The sequence below is a fragment of the Nicotiana attenuata genome, chromosome 1 (assembly GCF_001879085.1).
Source record: "Nicotiana attenuata strain UT chromosome 1, NIATTr2, whole genome shotgun sequence".
Lineage (NCBI taxonomy): Eukaryota > Viridiplantae > Streptophyta > Magnoliopsida > Solanales > Solanaceae > Nicotiana > Nicotiana attenuata.
The window spans coordinates 24,450,385-24,470,399 of record NC_031989.1 but is presented as its reverse complement, the minus strand read 5'-3'; the positions used below and the strand labels follow the sequence as shown (position 1 = coordinate 24,470,399).

Below are 20,015 nucleotides of genomic sequence, written 5' to 3'. Positions count from 1 at the left end.
AAACTAAGTATGATGAGTGGTAAGCATCTTCATGTGAGATGCATGGCTCATATACTAAATCTAATAGTGCAAGATGGATTAAAGAACTTGATGCTTCTGTGACACGTGTTAGAAATGTTGTGAGGTATGTGAGATCTTCGCCTTCAAGGACCTTAAAGTTTAAACAGTGTTGTGCACATGTAAAGGTAGAATGTACCAAAACATTGTGTTTGGATGTTCCTACTAGGTGGAATTCCACCTATTTGATGTTGGACACGGCACAAAAATTTGAAATGGCCTTTGACAAGTTTCATCTTTTTGATGATGGATTTTCGGCTTATCAATGTTCTCATGTTTGTGAAGATGGTAGTAGTGTAGGTCCTCTTGATTCTGATGATTGGGTGAATGTGAGGAATGTGATAGAGTTTCTTGCAAGATTTCACGAGCTAACTAAAAAAGTTTCAGGTTCACGTTATGTCACTTGTAATTCTCATTTTGAGGATGTATCTGAACTTTATTGTCATTTGAAAATGTGTTTAGCTAGTGAGGATGAGCATTTGAGAAAAATGGCTGAGCGAAAGCAAGAAAAGTTCAAGAAATATTGGGGTGAGCCTGAAAAGATGAATAAAATGATTTTTATTGCTTCTGTGTTGGATCCACGTAACAAATTTGAATATGTTGAGGGAGCACTTGAAGAACTTTTTGGGGAGGAAAAAGGAAAGAAAATAAATGCCGAGGTGTATGCTTATATGAATTCTTTGTTTGGAGAGTATCTAAAAAAATATTCAACTGCATCTTGTCCTCAATCTCCATCTAGATCTACTTCATCTAGCAACACATCTAACACATCTAGTGGGAGTGTTATAAGTGCATCAAAAATAAGGACTAAGCTTAGCTTGAAGAAACAAAAGGAAGACAATGGGGGTGGGGGTGCTAAATCGGAGTTGGATAAATACATTAGTGAAGAACAAGAACCTTTTAGTGAAGACTTTGATATCTTGAGTTGGTGGAAAACACATGCTCCTAGATTTCCTATTCTTTCGGAGTTGGCTCGTGATGTGTTGGCCATTCCAATTTCTAGTGTGGCATCGGAATGCGCATTTAGCACCGGTAGCCGTATTCTTGATTCATTTAGGAGTTCATTGACTCCTAAATGTGTGGAAGCTCTTATTTGTGTTCAAGATTGGCTTAGAGAAGAGAACAATCCTATTAGTGTTGAAGAAGACTTGAAGTATCTTGAGGAACTCGAGCTCGGTAAGCTTTAATATTTTGCGTGTATTTTAGTTCAAAATAATATATCATGCTTTTTCATTTGTATGACATATTTGGTCGAATTATCTATAGATATGGAAAATAATGGAAGCACAACTAGCATTGTTTGATGTATAGTTGCAACTTGCATCTTGAGAGGTAAGTTTAATACTCATTTTGTTTGGTGATATACTTAATACTTTTGTAGTTTTGTTTTTTTATCATCAAAATATTATATTCTAACTTATGATTTATATTTTTTTAGGTTCAAGCATTGTGGTCAAGTCTATAATGTGTAGTTGCAACAGTGTTGACTGTTTGCATCTGGTGATTCGCAATGACTGTTGTGTTGACTGTTGTTGCTGCAACAGTGTTGTTGTTGCATCTGTTAAGTTTATTATGTATTGTTTAGTTTACATCTGTTAAGTTTAGACTGTTGCTGCTGCAACAGTGAACAGTGTTGACTGTTTGCATCTGTTAAGTATGTAATGTATTGTTTCAACTTTCAATTTCAAACTTAACTTGAGTTTAGTATGTAGTGTTTCAATTTCAAAGTTTAGACTGCTGCTGCATCTGTTAAGTATGTATTGTTTCAATTTCAAAGTTAAGTAATTATGTACAAACATTGTTGACTGTTTTTTATTGTTTCTGACTTATAGATTTTAGATGCTATAAATCTATAGCATCTGGTGTTTAGTATGTATTGTTTCTGACTTTCTGTGTGGCGTTAGATTTGTATTTGTGTATGGATAGAAAAATATGCATGTGTTGCAACTTCAAACGTTGCTGGTTTCAATTTCAAACGTTGCTGGCTTGCTGCAACAATTATGCATCTGGACAGTGCACTGTTAGGACTTAGGCGTTAGCTAAATTTTAGCGATTATTAAACCGAAACCGTACCGAAACCGTACCGAACCAAAATAAGAAAAACCGAAATATTTTGGTATGGTATTTGGTATACACAATTGATAAACCGAATACCGAATTACCGAACCGAAATTATTAAATACCGAACCGAAGTACCGAATGCCCACCCCTAGAATATTCATTACTTCCATCCTTTCTCGGGTGACTCCTTTGCATTTATATACATAAATTTAATTTATTGTTGTTCATCACTATTTTATTCTATTTTGATATCCTTTCTCGGGTGACTCCTTTGCATTTATATACATAAATGTAATTTATTATTGTTCATCACTAGTTTATTCTATTTTGATTCTTCATTATTGTCTGTGGCATCGTCATAGCTGTTAGAACAGATCTACGCATTATTTATTGCACTGCTGGAAATTTCTATTTAGGATATTATTATTAATCAAGATTAACCCTCATTTTGTATAAATTTCATTAATTTCATTAGTTAAACCAAGATCTATATTTAGTTTTCTTTATGAAGTTGGTAGGTGGTTAATGAAGGGTTCATTTCAAACCCTATGGCATTCATTCTAGTACCTATTTATAATATTCTGTGGGATTCTAAATACTGAAACTGAACCAACATCAAAATTAAATATTAGTCCTATTCTATATACCTATGAGAAAATAGTTGCGACAATTTTCCTGTTCATGATGTAACGAAATCAAAAGGGTTATTGCAGATCATTTGCTTAGAAAAGAAAGCAAAAACTACAGAGATCAATTTGTGACTGATGTTATAAATTGTCTTAGCTATCTAAAAGAAAAGAAGAAATAACGCAGTACTCTATTAATTGTTCCTTTGTCTTCTTGATTTTCCAAGTAACCAAACAGGCCAAGAACCAACTTCCTCAGGGTACAATCTAATAACATCTAGCTGTAAATTTCTGAGAGTAATAGCAAATTCAAGAGCTTCATTCATGGCCTCTCGAGCAACTGCAAGTGCGTCTAATAATTCTTGACTTACTATGTAGTGAGAACATATTTGGTTTAGTATCCTGTCGTGTCTTTCTTCATACCTTAATACTCTGTCTTCTGCTTGTTCTAATGCTTCTGTAATAATTCGGAATTTCTCGGCTGCAATTTGCTTGTTCTGCCATTTCCTCAAGTTTGGCAAGTATAGCAAGAATGATGCTGAAAAGGCTATAATTGCAAATGTGATGTTGCTAAAATACATTGAGGCTCTCTTGACAATTCACCAAAATGTTGAATTAAAATAATAGGGGGGGGTTATTGATTCTTTGCTGTGTCAAGGGGGGAACTTGAAAATGGCATGACTTCATATCATTTTCCTTGTAGTGAATTATATTCCTTCTCTGCTTAGCTTTTCTGATTCATTCTAATGCACAACCCTGTTTATTAAACGAAAAGGTTAAAGAAAAAGAAAGATTTTGGGACCGGGAATTTGGAACGAAATGGAAAAGGAATATGCCAAAAGTAAATTGAAGTGCGCATCCGGGGAATCGAACCCCGGTCAGTACCGTGGGAGGGTACTATGATACCACTACACCAGATGCGCTTCTTGCTATTAGCATCCTAATAATATTATAACACAATTTTAAGGCATATCAAATGCCAAAAAAGGGAAAAGGATTTTTATACCGACGTCTCAGTCATTGATTTCCTATCTATTAGTAGCTATAGGAGACGTTGAGTTTCACCCAAATCCACTAATTTTGTATTTATATTAAGAAATTCATAAAGATTTAAATTCCGATTCCAATAACTTCAAATTCTAGTTCCTCATTTATTTTCATTAGTAGAAAACGCTCAAGGAAGATCAAGCTTTTAACGTCAACTTCTCCTATAGCTACTAGTAATAGATAGGAAATCAATGACTGAAAGAGTTTGAAATCATCACTCTCACTCTCTCAGTCGTATAAAAAGAATCGTTGCGTAAAGGTGAATGATAAATGTCATTCAAAAACCGAGAGAAGATTGAAAGATACTCTACCTCATAAATGCAGCAAAATCATCCAAAGACGCTTATGGTTCTCCTCTATTCACGTTTGCTTGTTGAACAGTTGCTGTTGCTGGGAATATAAGATTTTAATGAAAATTTTCAAAAGATATTTTGCAATACTATTGGCTACTTGGAAAGGTTGCTGACAGATGGCAGAGATAAAAGCTTTTTGGACAAGTATCCTTCCACCTTATTCTCCCCGTGACAATTGTGCTCCTACAATAGCTCTTCATAAAATCATGACACACGTCATAATAAAAAAAAATCTCTTATTTGATTCTCCTGAATCCGGATGATTCCACCGTCCATATACTCCTATAAATTTACCTAATGATGTCTTCACAACAGATACCAATAACAGGATATTCATAATTTATTCTCTATAATTTGCTGGTTTGTTAGTCAAAGTTTTGTTGATAGAGGAAGGCTTGATTCATTCTAGAAATCTTTTGCATTGTTTGAAATAATATCTTAGAACAACACATTATACGATTTAAAGCATACTTGTATTTGCTCATAAATAAATACAAAAATTTCTTGTTCTATTCTCCCCTTGTTTATCCGATAGCAATTAGGGTCCCTTTTGCTTCAGGCCCTCGTACATTTCAAGAGAGAATGTATCTCTTCACTCATGGGGAAAACAATACATCCGTGTACTTTTTTTTCAACTTAAATCTTATTTTCGCTTACATTAGCACGCTTGGAGCTAGGTTTAGACTATAAAATAAATGAAGACACAAGAAAACAAGTGTGTGAGTGTGTGTGACAACCGACAAGGATCTACCAATCAAAAAATCAGAACATAAAATAGACGAACAAATAAAGAATGGGATCGTGCAAAATCCAATCTTTAATGTTGTTACAATGCTGATTGTTTCAATAGCCACATTTTTGTGACCAGTTCATAGTTCACATTTGTGTCACTTCTTTTTCGATAGCTTGGCAGTCAGTCTTCCACGAACTGTATTACTATCAGGCTGACGTTTACGTAATTTTCGTTTTTTTGGAGATTTCCATGTTTTCTTTCTCTGCAAGCGTTGGCGACAGATCTCTGGATCAGCCCACCCTTTCCCCCATTCAGCAAAACTGGAATAAGACTTGGGGCTTCTCATTGATAGCAGCATATCTGCTTCAGGATAAACATGAAATGGCTGCTCTGTTTCACAACTCAGGAACTGCCTTCCCCGTTCTGTTACTTCTGGATATTTTATCTGCACCCGGATCTGTAACATTCACCAGAATGATCAGCCGTATGATTGAAAATGACCGCATACAAAACATACTTACAGTTCAAGGTTGATTTTAAAGGCAACATAATATGAAGAAACAGGAAATAAGGCACCAAATGAAAACCTTTTTTCTCCTCCCAGAAGAAATTTTACCGCTAGAGATACTGAAAAATATAATAATAATTAGGCGAAATACATAAGTGGCCCCTCCAAGTTATCCACAACGGTCATTTGAACACCTCAACAGACCTATTTATCAAGTAGACACCTCAAGTTATTTTTCAGTGTATCTCTTAAACCCTTCAGAGTGACATGGCGAAATGTGTGTACTACACTCGCGTTGCAGCAAGTGAAGCCTTTCAAAATTGTGTTTATTTCTTATTCTTTTTTTAATTTAATTGGTGGAGCCCACTTTTCCTCCAAACTATTCACTGCACCTTAACCCACCATTCTCAACACCACAACTTTACCATGATTCAGATTGTGATGAGGAAATTGAGATGGAAGATCCGCCGAGTGGCAATACATATCAACACAGCCCACCTACTGATGCTAATGGTGGAAAATTCTATAGAAGGCACATCTATAATGTTCCATCCTCACATTCAGGTATCAAGTTTGATGAATCAGATGGGGATGAAGAGATAGAAACTGAAGAAGCCACAACAGGTTCCAACCGAGCCCCCATGGGAAGCCATAGATTATCAGGACTCATGGGAAGCCATTGAAAACCCCGGCGCATAGAAGCCATTGAAAACAGTAGAAGCCATTGAAAACACCACAAATTTTCTTCCGCTATTCACTGCCATATTCGACCCAACCCGTATTCAAAACCCCACCTGTTTTCCGATGATTCGTCTTCTTCTACTGCCACCACTATTTCCAGCGCCAGCAGCTGTCCTACGGCGGCGTTCCGTACAATCTTCGGCGCCTCCATTTCTGCTGACACCTCAACTGATAAAGCTTCAGTAGAAGCCTTTAAAGGGTTTATTGATAAAGCTTCAGTAGAAGCCTTTGATAAAGCTTCGGTAGAAGCCAAGAGGCAAAAATTGGTGGTGACGAGGAAGATGTTTGGTGGTGAGGAGGGGATCCGATTTGGAGGGTGTTTTTTTATTAATATTGTGTTTTTCTTTTTCTTTTTTATTAACTATAGACAAATTTTTTAAAGAAATAATAGGTGTCATCTTTTGATTTGTTAATTTGCCACGTCATCCGCGAGTGTAACTCACCTATAAGATCTGTCACTTTGAAGGGTTTATTGAGTTCAGTTTTTAGTCACGTGATATGTTTAAGTGAAAAAGGCCTCAGTTGAGATGTTCAAATGACCGTTGTGGACAACTTGAAGGGGTTGTTTATGTATTTCACCTAATAATTATTTCTAATGGGCATTATACAAATATTGTCATCAGATCATAGTTCCAATTAAACAACAGCTGTTTTTACAATCAAAGTTTCACACGTTTGACAAGTTCTATCTTTCCACATTCTCCATCAAGCAGGAGGAACCAGATGAATAAAACAAGCAAATCTCAAACATAGAATGAACAAAGCAAAAGGGGATTTAAATATCTTTCTTAGTAGACAGGTTCAAACTAATGTAACTTTCCTGAGAGACAATCTTATCATAATACCGTCTGTCCCATTAAAATCATCTACTTTCTCTTTGCTTTGTCCCAAAACCGTTGACCTCTTTTCTTAAATAAAAGTTTCATATCTAGGCCATGTCAAATTCTAACAACAATACTACTATACTTTCAGAAAATACATAATTATCCAACCGAGGATGAGGGAGGAGATAAACGATATGGAGGAGGTGGGTGCCAAATACCGTTGAAACCTATTATCTGAGTTGTCAGAAAGGGGAGATAATAAGATGTGTGAAAAGCTTTGGAACACCAAATTTCCGGCGAAAGTAACTTTCTTTGTTGAGTGTAGTTCAAGATGCAATTATAACAGCGGACAGAGCATATTTGTGAGTTGGTGTTGCATGTGCAAAGTATCTGGAGAAGATACTAAGCATCTCTTGTTGCATCGCAGGTTGGCTTTAAGACTATGGAACATTGCATTCTCATTATTTTACATCTCTTGGGTGTTATCACGGTCAGTGGAGGAAACAAATACGAGTTGGAGATCCCCAGATCGGAGAGGGTCAACAATGAAAGGAAGGTAACATGGAAGACAAGACCATCTTGTCTCTTTCGGAGTATATGGAACGAATAGAACAGGAGAATGTCTCGTAATAGTGAGAATGACGTAGAAAGTATTATAAGATTTTTTCTACCACTTGTAGGTACGAGGAAAAGCACCATGTTGTATGGATAGATGGTCAAACATGTGGAAGACAATGAATGACAACAATGAATGACTCCAGCAGAGTCACGCACACATCTTGTACTATTTTTTTACATCAACTTGATGTTTATTAGTGAAATTTTTTGACTTATCAAAAAAAAAAATAACTGAACATTCATTAGACCAATAATAGCAAACTAGAAAGGGCTTCCAAGTATATGTTCCACTCCTTGCCACGTAGTACAGAAAAGGATAAAATGAGAAGTATATATCAAAAAGGCCGTAAAAGTAAATGAAGATTGGATGGATTTGAGAAGCATAGTGCCAAAACTTAGTACCTTATATGAAATAACTATGGTAACTATGCAGAAAGCTTACCATGTCATCTCCCTCCCTAATGAATCCTTTAACTTCCAACAGTCGAGCAAGACCTCTCCACCACAAGAGGTCACTTGCACTAAATTGTTGAAACTACAACACAATATAAAGAAAACAACAAGATTAGAGTAGCAATAGGAAAAAGGTAAATACAAAAGAGTATTAGCAACAATATTGTAAAACAACAAAGAAAGATATATTCCCAATAAAATAAATATCTTGTTATTCTCTTACACTAATTGAACACGAAATAGAAGAGTGGAGCCGACATTATATGCTAGTTGAAAGACTGGATATGAAAGTAGAGATAGATCATTCTTATTAAGTATGAGGATTTACAAGAATAGATTGCACGAGTAACTTTGACGTACTTTCTCAAAAAATGAGTAACTTTAAAGTAGTATAGTATACCAGAACTAATGGAAAAGTTCTCTGTAAAGGAAAAAAGGACGCACTTCGGAGATGAGAAAAATTAAATACAACCTTATTAGAGTAGGAGTAACATGCAGCTGGAGGACATCTGCTCGACGAGTTAAAGCTATTTTCAGTATGAGAAAGTAGTTTTACACCAAAAAGAAAGAAACAACTACAGATTATTATCAGTGTGGGAACATATGATTGATGTCAAAAAACATTTTGAAGAGGAGGGGTCTTCAAGAGCAATCCAAATTACAAACACAATATATCTCCAGGCAACTCTATTGGCGGTGCATGAGAGATCCCAGAAATTAGTGACAAGAAGAAAATTCAAATTGAAGGAAAATTTGTAGGTCTCTCTTTGCCATACCCTTTGGTAGACATGCTTTCTAAGGGCCTTCGACGAGAATTTTTCATGGGGCATGCACATGTGTAAGAGGGAGAAAGAGGGGGAGAGAGGGAGATAGGGGAAGAGAGGACATTGAGCAGAACAAGTACCTGTTCTCTTATTCTGCTGACCAAAGCCTTTATGTTTAGCTTCTCACCAAGTCTCCCTTCATCGCCACCATAGGAGATGTCTGCAAAATTTCTCTGAGCCAGAAAGGATGAACAATGACCAGCAATGTCAAAATGAGATGACAAAATACAAAGGAGCACAAGCAATATGAGATGGCAGACGTACTCACACAATGAGTAGCAACAACTTGCAAGAAAATAATGGCCTCAACCTTTAAATTCTGCCTTTCAGGTGGTCCTTTGATGCATATATCACACCTGTGCATTACGTACCAGGTAAAAGACATAAATTGAGAAAGTGAGAACTCATTGCGAGTATGGAAAACCTATAGACATATATGTACTTTCTTGAGCAGAAATTAACTTTTTAATCAGAAGACAAAAAACAAGGCAAACATCAGTAAGCATGAAAATTGAAAAGGATATCAGCAATCGGATGCATTTGGAACCATTACATGCATAGGAAGTCATTTTTCACTTCAAAGTGCTAGAAAAGAGAATCTCTTTTATGTGGCATGTCCTATGATAAAAAGACTACCTGAAACCTCAATATATAGACTAACTTAAGAGGAGTCAAATATTACAAACACACTAATAGCTCATTAACAGTGCTGTGGACATTTTTCGTGCTCCACACCCACCCCAAAAGGGAAAGTGAAAGAAAATTAAAAGAAAAGCACAAGCATACGTCCTTGACATGAAGCAGCTTGTAAGGAACAAAAGATAAAGCACAATAGCCAGTGTGTCTTGACATACACAAGACATTTCTCCAAAAGAAAGCGCTCGCCGAAGTACTCCACAAGTGTTTTGGCTCTACAGCAAGAAGTGTTCATTCCATATCTGTTGAACATAATCAACACATAAGATGGAAAACCAAAGTACTCCCTAATCAGTTCAATTGGCAAGTTATCTCACACCTGAAGCAATCCGATAACATCTTATATGCTTGTTTTGTCTGCTCTTCACTTCTTTGACTTGGTAGAAGCGTCGGTGTTCTTGACAGGTTTGCATATAGAACTGTTTCAGAAGGAATCAAACAGCTTAAGTATATATGTAGTGCCTCTCTGGATCCGATATCCCAGCTCTACCAGATAAGTGTAGCTCTTCTGGATAATAAAAGTTGAATAAGAAACCAACTGGTGTAAATTTATCAAAACCACACCTTAATGCACTACAGGTAACGTCTACTAAACCAAGGGGAAGGCACAAGGTTCCTTTTCGCCAATAATGAGCTATTCATATTCAAGTACTTTGACAATGTCAGATTTCCTTTCACTATATCTATTTCCTAATTTATGCACAAAATCTTTTCAACTTCTTCCCTAATTGTTCCTTGTGTCATAATTACATTTTGTCTTACTTTTCTTTTTAATCTAAGTATCTTCACGAAGACACTTTGTCGTTCACTCATTCAACTTTTCCTAATGAGAACCATTTTGACCCTATGATGTTTAACATATTTTGATATGCTTCTAGGATTGGTTCCTAAGTTTTAAAAGTCAATCACTTCATAAGAATGTCAAACCGACTAGAAAAGGTGGAACAATGACATGTAATTCTGCCAATATTTCTCTGTGGAATCAATTTTGGATCCATGTTTGACTAGAAGTAGAGGTTTCATGACCTTTTTCCATAACTACAAATTCACAATATTTAAGCATTCAAAGAAATATGTCCTAAGCTTTTGAATTCAACCATAGAACTTTGATTTTTACTGGTTTAAGGCTAATTCTTGTTTTTTTTCTCCAAGAGCTGAGTCTCATGCATGGGTTGGAAAATTGCTTCATTTCACCCTCCCAAATGGCCAATAATCCAAAAATCCTCTTAGCTGATATATTTACTGATACAGGTTGGGACCTCCAGTTTAGAAGGAATCTCTTTGACAGAGAAATGCATGAGGTTCATATATTTATTCAGAAGATGCAATCAGTGGTGTTATCGCCAGAAAAAGAAGACAGCCTACTCTGGAAAGCTAGTAAAAAAGGTTTTTTTTACTGTTCGTTCACTCTACAAAATACTAAATGCTACCCAGCTGGTGCAAGCACAAAAGTGGCCTTGGAAGATGATTTGGAAGACTACAGTCCCAACAAAAGTGGCATGTTTTGGTTGGCTAGTAGCATATGAAGCATGTCTGACTCAAGAAAATTTGATGAGAAGGGGTTAGGATAATGTGCAGCAGGTGTTACTTGTGAGAGAAAGCTTGTGAATCTGTGGACCATCTTTTTATGCATTGTGAATTTACTTGGCAGGTGTGGTCCATGTTCACGGCTAACTTTGGCATCCTTTGGGCAAGCCCTAAGAAATTCAGGAATATATTAGTGTTGGGAACCTGCATGTCCAGAAGCATCCTTAAAGAAGATTTGGAGAGATATTCCTCTTAGCATAGCTTGGACGATATGGAAAGAAAGAAATAATAGGTGTTTTGAAGGCAAGAAGGAGCAGCTGCAATATGTGAAATACAGTTGTTTACATTATTTGTACTATTGGAAAGATGGAAATGTTGTTATGAATTTTCATGATATGCTGGACTTGCTAGACCGCTTAGGATTTTAATGTTTTTAAGCCAGCAGTATCTTTGTATTTTTACAGTATCAGCTTGATACTGTTTTTAATAAAATCTTCACCTTATCAAAAAAAACATTACTATCAGTGCTATATCTATTGGATACAATTTTGTTCTCTTTGAAGTATAAAGATTTGATCTCAAGGTTATGACAAATACACCACAAATAAAAAGAATCGAATTAACTAACCACACTCTGCTACTTTTCCATCCCGACCAGCTCGACCAGCCTCTTGATAATAAGCCTCCAGACTCTGTAAAGGTTACAATATCTTGACCAAGAAGCATAACTGAAATCTAAGACATGTACCAAAAGCAATGAAAAGAAAATAGTTCGAACAAGGTCTGAATTTGAAACATAATGCTTCTTAAGTATACCTATGAGAATATGTACAATTGCATTGCTAAAGAAGAAAGACAATGTGGGAACGTGGTCTAGATTTTCATGTAGTTTATTTACAAGAGTAAATAGACGTAGTTACGCAAAATACATTAAGGCAATGTAGCTTAGTAATTGCACCTGGGGCCAGCCGTAGTGAATGATCCTTCGCACATTCAACTTGTCAATACCCATACCAAAGGCAATTGTTGCGACAATGACCTGAATATCAGAAAGTACAATGTAGCCTCAGTTAATAAATACATAAGTGTGCAATATAAACATAAACAAAACAACTTTAAGCTCACACTAATCGCCTATCTGCTGAGTGTCAATAATAGTAAAAAATGATAGCCTGTGTTGAAAAGAAACATGCAACAGTATATAACAGGATAACAAAATCATATAATTCTCAGAATGAAATAACTGATAGGTGTTTCGGAAAGAGACCAGGATCTGCCAGCCAATGTTAAACCCCAGCTTCAACATAGTTTTGTCCAGAAGTATCTCGTATTATTTATCCCAAATTTCTGCTCATAAATTCAAGAGGAATGATTATTGGGATGACATTCTTATCATGCCACTGGACATTGTGAGAAACAGGACTACAAGGATCATTCTCTAAAGAAAGGTAAAAAAGATTTCTTATCCTTTTGCATTCTCCTCTATCCCAGAGACTTCTTGTAGACTCATGAATAGTCAATATTGCAGACTTATTTATAGCATCTTATCAATAACATTTAATGACGATGTAAAAGTAAAGTTCACAAGGTAGGGGTAAGGTCTGCGTACATACTACCCTCCCCGGACCCCTACTTTGTGGGATTACTGGGTTTGTTGTTGTTGTTGTTGTTGTTGTTGTAAAGGGACGGTTCATAGTATTTCATCTTTTTGAGAAGTTTACTAACGAATTATTATTACATTTTTTTCTCTTTTCATAAGCAATGAAGCAGGAATTACATAATTCTAGTCAAAAACTAGATCTAGATACCACAAATATATTCTAAATGAAAAAACCATCTTATACTAGAACTCTATCAATATATTGTATCAGACAATATGGACAACACAACAACTAATTCGACCAACGACTACTACTACTATGCCTCAATCCCAAACTAGTGGGGACGGCATATGACTCCTATATATATCTGGACCAAGTTAAGATAAATAACTCCAAAGAATATGAGATGAGAACATAGAGATCTATCCAACTTGACTCTCGCAATAAATGAGGATAACAGGGTCATCAATGAATTTCCTCTTTCTTAGAGTCCCACGTCGGTTGTGGATGGGGTCTTAGGTCTCATTATATGGTCATGGACAATCCTCAGCTCATGAGCTAACTTTTTGGGGTTGAATTCGACCCAGGGTCCATTTCTTTACATGGCATCAGAACCAATCCCATCTCAACTCTAATTTTACCGATGTTGGCCCCCATGTTATATTGTCCACGCTCGAGATGTCCAGTCTTGAGCGTGAGGGGAGTGTTAGAGTCCACATCAATTGTGGATTGGGTCTTTGATCTCCTTATATAATCTTGGGCAGTCCTCAACTAATGAGCTAGCTTTTGAGTTGAAATAGGCTCAAGGTCCATTTCTTTATGCTCTTCATGAAAGAGAAAATATGCAAAGGTCACTTCAAAATGTTAAATATCGAATGCAGTCGACCAAAGGCCTTCTTATATGCAACAACCTGTTAAATAAGATAAAGAATATTTCATATCATTACTTCATCTAACACGTCACCTAAACTTTACCTGCAGCGTGTTCTCATGAAATTCCCTATGCACCTGCCTTAGATGTGATTTTGGCAACTGAAAAGAGAAAGCAAAAGAAAACATTACTTCTCAATAGGAAAAGAAGAATTTATCAACCAACTTCATTGCTGAGTAGCATCATTGTTAGATATCGACTTTAATCAAGCAAAGGCATGTAACACATAATATCAGTAGTGACAAGATTTACTTCATTACATTGAAGCAAATCAATTGAACAGGCTACAGAACGAGTATGATCACTTTAGACCACTTTCATAACAATGGTATTTTGCGTCCAAAAGACATGCCCCTAGCTAAGCATTTATTAGATGATATGAGACTATGCAAAATCTTTAGTCCTTCGAAGTTCGAACAATTAAAATTTGGTGGCGAAATAAACTCAACTTCAAAAAATCAGAGGGCAAGATAAATTACTTTAAATGATTGGATATATATATATATATATATATATATATAAAAATCACCTTAGCATTGTAAGCAGCAGCTTTGATCCCAGATCTAGAAAGAAATTTTGATATCATTAACGTTTCTTTCCTAGTTGGGACATAGATTATTGTTGGTCCATCTTCCAACGGTTCATGCTGAAACTTTGCTCTTTCCTCTGGCTTACTGGGCAGATCAGGTGCTTTGGGCAGTAGAAAACCACTAAAACCTTTTGTTGGTAGTTTTCCGCTAAATTCACCACAAGAAACTGCAGCAATTTCAACATCAGTACAATTTATTTGAGTTCATAAAGTAAATTTAAATGACCAAGCTTATACTTTCAAGTTACAAATTTATATCCTAAAGTAAGTAGCCAATTAGAAATCAAGGGAACTCCTAAAAACTACCGCAGACCTTGCTCTCAAGAAGATAAAGTCTTTACTTACACTGCTACGTAGCCAGTTAGAGGCTGACGACAACCCACAAAAGGCATTTCATTTGTTCGGTTTTAACAAATGAAGAGACTATCTAGGAAACAAAAAGGTCAAGTTTGAGAATGCAGGAACAAGGAGGATGAGATACATTCAATATATGAATTCTTTTGATCACGTAATGGAAGAGTCGTATCATAGGATAAGAGTGTGAGGCTTTTCTTCTAACAAACTATCAAGGATAAGTCATCTCTTCAAGCTAAGGTTATTTTACCCTCTTGAAATCTCATACTAAATAATCTTGCACCGGTGTGCTGAAGGTTTGTCAGTGGCTACTACAAGGGTGTGATTGAAACTTAAACTCTTTAGAATGTAGATAAAAGTACTGCTGCAGATAAGACAAAACAAAAGAATTTATCTCAATCCACACTAAGGTAACAACTATTAAAATTTTCAACATCTTTTCTATATTTGCACAAGAAAAATTCCGAGGTCTCTGCACTGGCTTTGGTAACAGATGAGTTATTCGCTGTGTAATCTTTAGTGCCATGGAAGACAGGTGCAATTAAATTCTCTCTTAAATTTGATTTGTACTGTCTAAATGAATATTTCACCAAAGAAGAGTCTTACCATCCAAATCATCAACATCTTGCACAAGATCACACTCATCTTCCAGATACTCAACCGACAATTTTCTATCCTTCAGAGAATCCAAACCACATCTCCCAGGAGAATGTACTTCGCCTTCACTCTCAGAAACGGCATCCCCCTCAATGTCGTCTACATTAACCTCATAGATTCCATTATATTCATCCATGCAACCATTGAAAGCATTATCAGAGCTTTCAGAGTTCTCCTCCGGATTTGTGGGCATTAACTTGCTTTTCCTGCCAATCTTTCCTTTTCTGGAATAAGTGCTTATCAGTTCATGAAAATCCTTCTTGTAGGACTCTATAGATGATGTTCTAGAGTGTTTCACCTGCAAGTAGCAGAAAAGAAGTGAATTGCTATTATGTCTATCAGCATATGTACTGAAAGTGAAGACTTTATATTTAGAAGATCAAACACTAATATTTTAGCAATTAAAAACACTAAAAGGAAACTTTATTAGTATGCAGTACTTCCCTTTCATCGTACTTTGCAGCAAACAAAAGTGACACAAAGATTGACGATCTAGATTAAAATAAAATAAATATGGTCAAAGAAAATAGTAATTTAGTTCTTGAGTGTGAATACAGGATTTAATTGATACGGCAACATAATATCACAACTTAAGTATGAGTTTGCTGCAGAATTTAGCTAAGAAAAGAAGCACCCTTCATACACAAGAAAGCAAAAAATGAAATTGTGCAGCAAGGCAAATGCAGAACATACAGGGAATACCAAACTAAAAGAGTACCAAACCCATTGTAGATTAACTTACTGAAAATCGGAGATTTGGCCTGAAAAATGAAGTGAGAACAATTTGTGTCGCCTTTGACATGTGCAATGACTGCAGAATGTCTTCTCGAACACGAGTAGTTGCAGTAGCAGTTAATGCCATGATCGGTATGTCAAATTTCAGAAACTTCATGGTATCCATTCTAAAGTTCTCTCTCAAAACAGACAATCGCCTACGGTACATGAAAAATTTGTGTCAATATTTTCTTGTAGCTTTTGCTTGGCTAAAATGGAAGCTGGAGAAGAGAAAGATCAGAATTTGACTAGTCATAAGCATGACGTTTATCTTATAAGTTATAAGCATGATGTATCATATCTATGCTAAAGTAGTAGACTTCGCAATTAGTTGATAAACAAACTCAAGGAACTTAGGAAATCCGTTGTGGTATGATACAATATTAATAAGGAGAAAAAGATCGACGTTTGCATGTTAATAATAGCAGAAACACAAAGGTCTTTGAGCTTCAAGTGCAGGAACCATTCTTGTTTGTTGAATGTGTGACCATCTCATCTAAAAGCTTAAGCTTTAGAGAGAGCACACTTTTATTTACTTAATTATGTCTTCAACACGCCCCCTCATGTGCGGGCTTGATTCATTTTTAATGAGCCAAGCACGTGGAAATTCTTTTTGATATTGGGTGAAGGTGAGACTCGAATCCAAGACCATTGCCTACTTTGATAGCATGTTGAAATGTGTGACCATCTCATCTAAAAACTTAAACTTTTAGAGAGAGCATACTTTTATTTACTTAATTATGTCTTCAACACTGCCAGTGAATGCTTATGCATGTTGCTGAGGCTCGAAATTCCAGCCCTTGCATATTTTAAGATGCAATGTGGCTTCATCAAAATGCTTGGGCCGTCTGCATCTTCCATAGGCTAAAATGGGGATTTAATGAGCAAATGTAAAAGTAGCATTTGCAATTGAATAACGCTAACCATTTACAAACTAGGTTTAAACCAGAGCAACTAATTGTAGATAAGTCTTTGAAGTAGTTTCCAGAATGAAATAAGTGATACTGATAAAGGGGGTAAACTCATGCTGATAATCCACTCTCTCTAACCTCTCTACTAACTTTATTCACACTTACTTCACTGGCTTCTGATGATAAGGAGCTCTTTCTTGGAAAGAGTTGATGGAGAGAAGAAAATATCATCTGGCTGAATAGAAAAAGCGGAACCCTCCAGATGAGTTTCAGCATCAAAATAAGAACTCCCTCAATCAAAAACTATGGAAACCCTATAATTATTTCTGTTGAATTTTCAAGGAACTCATGTGATGAAATCAAAGAAGAAGAACACCAAATGGAACGTCAGAGTTATCCTAATCTTTGGCTGATGACAGTGGTGAACTCAAGAAAGACTGTTCGGCACTCTTGTAACATGTTCTGAATAAAGTTTCTCATTTCATTTGGACGTTGCACCGAATGGTAAAAAAAAAAAATTAATGTTGGCGACCTCAGAATAAGTAAAAAAATGGCAGTTGCCAGTATTTTATTCTTTGTATAAAACCCATGGAACTAACACCTTTTGCATTTTCCTCTTTCAACAATCATAGGATATTTGTGTCGTCTGTGTGCATCATCCACTCTTCAGTTGGATGATCAAGTGCATAAACAAACATAGAACCAGAATGCGGAAGGTGACCTCCCCACCCCCAACCAGCCCCCAAACCCGCCCACAAATGTGAATTCTCACAAGTACTATAATTGGCATGATATGGTATGTAAGTGTTGTATTGAAGGATAAGAATATCCTTCTTGCTTTGAGCACTCTAGGACAAGAGGCTATAGTACTTATCTATATCCAATGAATTAATCAGTTACTAAAAATTTTGACCAATTCCAGATAACAGTATTAGTCTAATTTATCAAACAAACAAAAGAATATAAACCTGTAATCTGGTCGAAAATCATGACCCCACTTAGAAACACAATGAACTTCATCGATTGCAAATAGAGCAATTCCACGGCTTTCTGCAAGGCTTTGGAGGGGTTTTATGAGTCTGAAAGAAAAGACAAGCAACTCATCTGTCAAACAACAGCCAATGCTATCCTTGAAATACAATTCGAGTAACATGCTCTATACCTTAGAATTGTCTCGGGGCATACATAAATGATGCTATACATGCCTGCCATTGCTTTTTGTTCAACACTTCGATCAATTTGACCAGATCCTAGGAAACAAGCAGAAACACCATGTTTTGCTAACTTCAAGCACTGATCGTGCATCAAGCTAATCAATGGTGATATAACAATGACAACCTTCCCAGTTAGCAATGCCGGAATTTGAAAACACAAAGACTTCCCTACATAAAAGTAACTGTCAGAACACAGAATATCACATTAAGATACAAAAAAAGGGACAATAGCAAAGAAGGAAAAAAGTGTGAGGGGCCAATACCAGATCCTGTTGCTGCAAGAACAAGACAGTCCTGGTGAGCTAACCAAGTTTCGAGAGCTTCTCTCTGAAAATTCTTCAAGGATGAGTATCCGAAGTGCTTGTGCAACAAATTCTTAACCTGCTTTTCCCAATCTGGTCCAATGCTCTCTTCGTCTTTGTGATTATATGGCAACACGGCTTTTTCGGTTGAAATGTGCAGATCAGTATCCTCTGGGGGAGGATGCACATTACAACCTCCGACGTCTCTTTGCAAGACTTCTAGTTGAGACGTATCCAACTTATTCATGGTCTTGCTTCTTTTAGGTCTACCTGCTGACTGAATGAATTCGTTTATGCTGGGTTGCCGCATTTTACTTGCAGAACGCGATGAAGAAGAGGCTCTTTTTCCCAGTGTGCCAGCACAACTGGTGATGCATGCATTACTAGTTGATGCACTCGCAGTGTTTCTTCGAGAATCATCAAGTAGATAATCAATTGCACCATCAATCGATGGACCCACAGCTTCTATAGCATTTGTAACATCAGATAACTCAAATCCCATTCCAACTAATTCAGAAACAACTTGGTCTGGCTCCATTTGCTTTCACTCTGACAGTACACATACGCAAGTCCTTAGTATAGAAAAAACAGAATACATTGTCATTAGCATGAAAGTAACGAAAAAGTCAGAGAATCCAGATTGAAATACAATCAAGGAAATCGAAAACAGCAGAACATAGGAAAAGAAAACTCATTGAACCAAAACCACTTACAGTACAACTTTTTGCAGCTACATTGACTGTTTTGCAGGACGTAAAGACACTATACTACTTTTAATGTCGAATATTGTTTCCCAACATTAGTTTTTCTGATTCAATGCTGCAATCACTTCAAAATAATACTGAAAATCTAATAATTCACAAACTTCAATCAAGAACTGAATTAACAAAAATTTCTCATAGTAAACCTTTTATTTTCATAATTGTCCTATTATTGCCGAGTGATGTTAGGATTCAAATTTCCCCACCCACTAATCGTTTATATTTTTCTTGGCTAAAATGTAATTTTCCAACAATATTGGTTCTTAAAATCATCTATCTAATTGGTGTGTGTCTGTCACAACTATGAGAGTGGAAGTGAGATGTTGATTACCTTTCTACCGTTGTTCGGGGAGACGGGGAACAGTGAGAACCCTACTGTTGAAGAAAAGCAAAATTGGATCCCAATGGTGTGCTCTCCGCTGCCGCGCCAATTGGCCCGCCTAAATTAAAGGTTATCGATGGTTTGAAGGAAATATCTGTACGACGTCGTGTCAATGCATATATGAGCATTAGCTCATCCGATCAATTAGGAAAGCTCTTTTCTTTTCTTTTTTTAATTGTAAAAATTGTAACCAAATTCAAGAAGTAAACTTGTGGATCTTCTTGCTAGAGTGAGTATTGATTAGTTAGTGAAGCATGTTTACCTTTACAGTTAAGTGGATGATTCGAGTCACATAAAAGAAAATTATAGATGATCTTCTCTAAAGTGTGAAAAAGAATATACAATCAAAATACTTAGATAGATATATATTATATATCTAATATATATAATATATAATTGGTTTCAATTTTGATATAATTGGTTTGAATGTTGGATATTTGTGCGTTCTCTAATCGCTAAGGGGTCGTTTGG

General features: G+C 36.2%; 1 protein-coding gene, 1 long non-coding RNA gene and 1 other non-coding gene across 5 annotated transcripts; 1 reads left to right on the top strand and 2 right to left on the bottom strand.

Annotated features, from left to right (window-relative positions):
- LOC109240370 lies at window positions 1,106-1,569 on the top strand. The gene is made up of 3 exons (XR_002070053.1): window positions 1,106-1,233; window positions 1,324-1,389; window positions 1,496-1,569. It is a non-coding gene; the product is annotated as an uncharacterized LOC109240370 (long non-coding RNA).
- On the bottom strand, window positions 3,597-3,667 carry TRNAG-CCC. Its single transcript has one exon. It is a non-coding gene; the product is annotated as a tRNA-Gly (tRNA).
- On the bottom strand, window positions 4,893-19,808 carry LOC109219154 (ATP-dependent DNA helicase Q-like SIM). Of its 3 annotated transcripts, none has more exons than XM_019383674.1 (16): window positions 19,494-19,797; window positions 18,363-18,973; window positions 18,048-18,267; window positions 17,854-17,964; window positions 15,943-16,132; window positions 15,150-15,498; window positions 14,130-14,356; window positions 13,645-13,701; window positions 12,027-12,107; window positions 11,697-11,760; window positions 9,861-9,960; window positions 9,700-9,783; window positions 9,114-9,201; window positions 8,926-9,018; window positions 8,011-8,103; window positions 4,893-5,334 (listed from the first exon to the last, which is right to left on the bottom strand). In XM_019383674.1, exons 2-16 carry the CDS (start codon window positions 18,937-18,939, stop codon window positions 5,032-5,034), a joined length of 2,637 nt encoding a protein of 878 aa, XP_019239219.1. In that variant the 5' UTR covers window positions 18,940-18,973; window positions 19,494-19,797; the 3' UTR covers window positions 4,893-5,031. The 3 variants fall into 3 exon arrangements, 2 of the variants coding, with proteins under 2 accessions (XP_019239219.1, XP_019239161.1); XM_019383616.1 differs by having other exon boundaries at window positions 18,363-18,950; window positions 19,494-19,796; XR_002066913.1 differs by lacking the exon at window positions 4,893-5,334 and having other exon boundaries at window positions 8,016-8,103; window positions 9,110-9,201; window positions 18,363-18,950; window positions 19,494-19,808.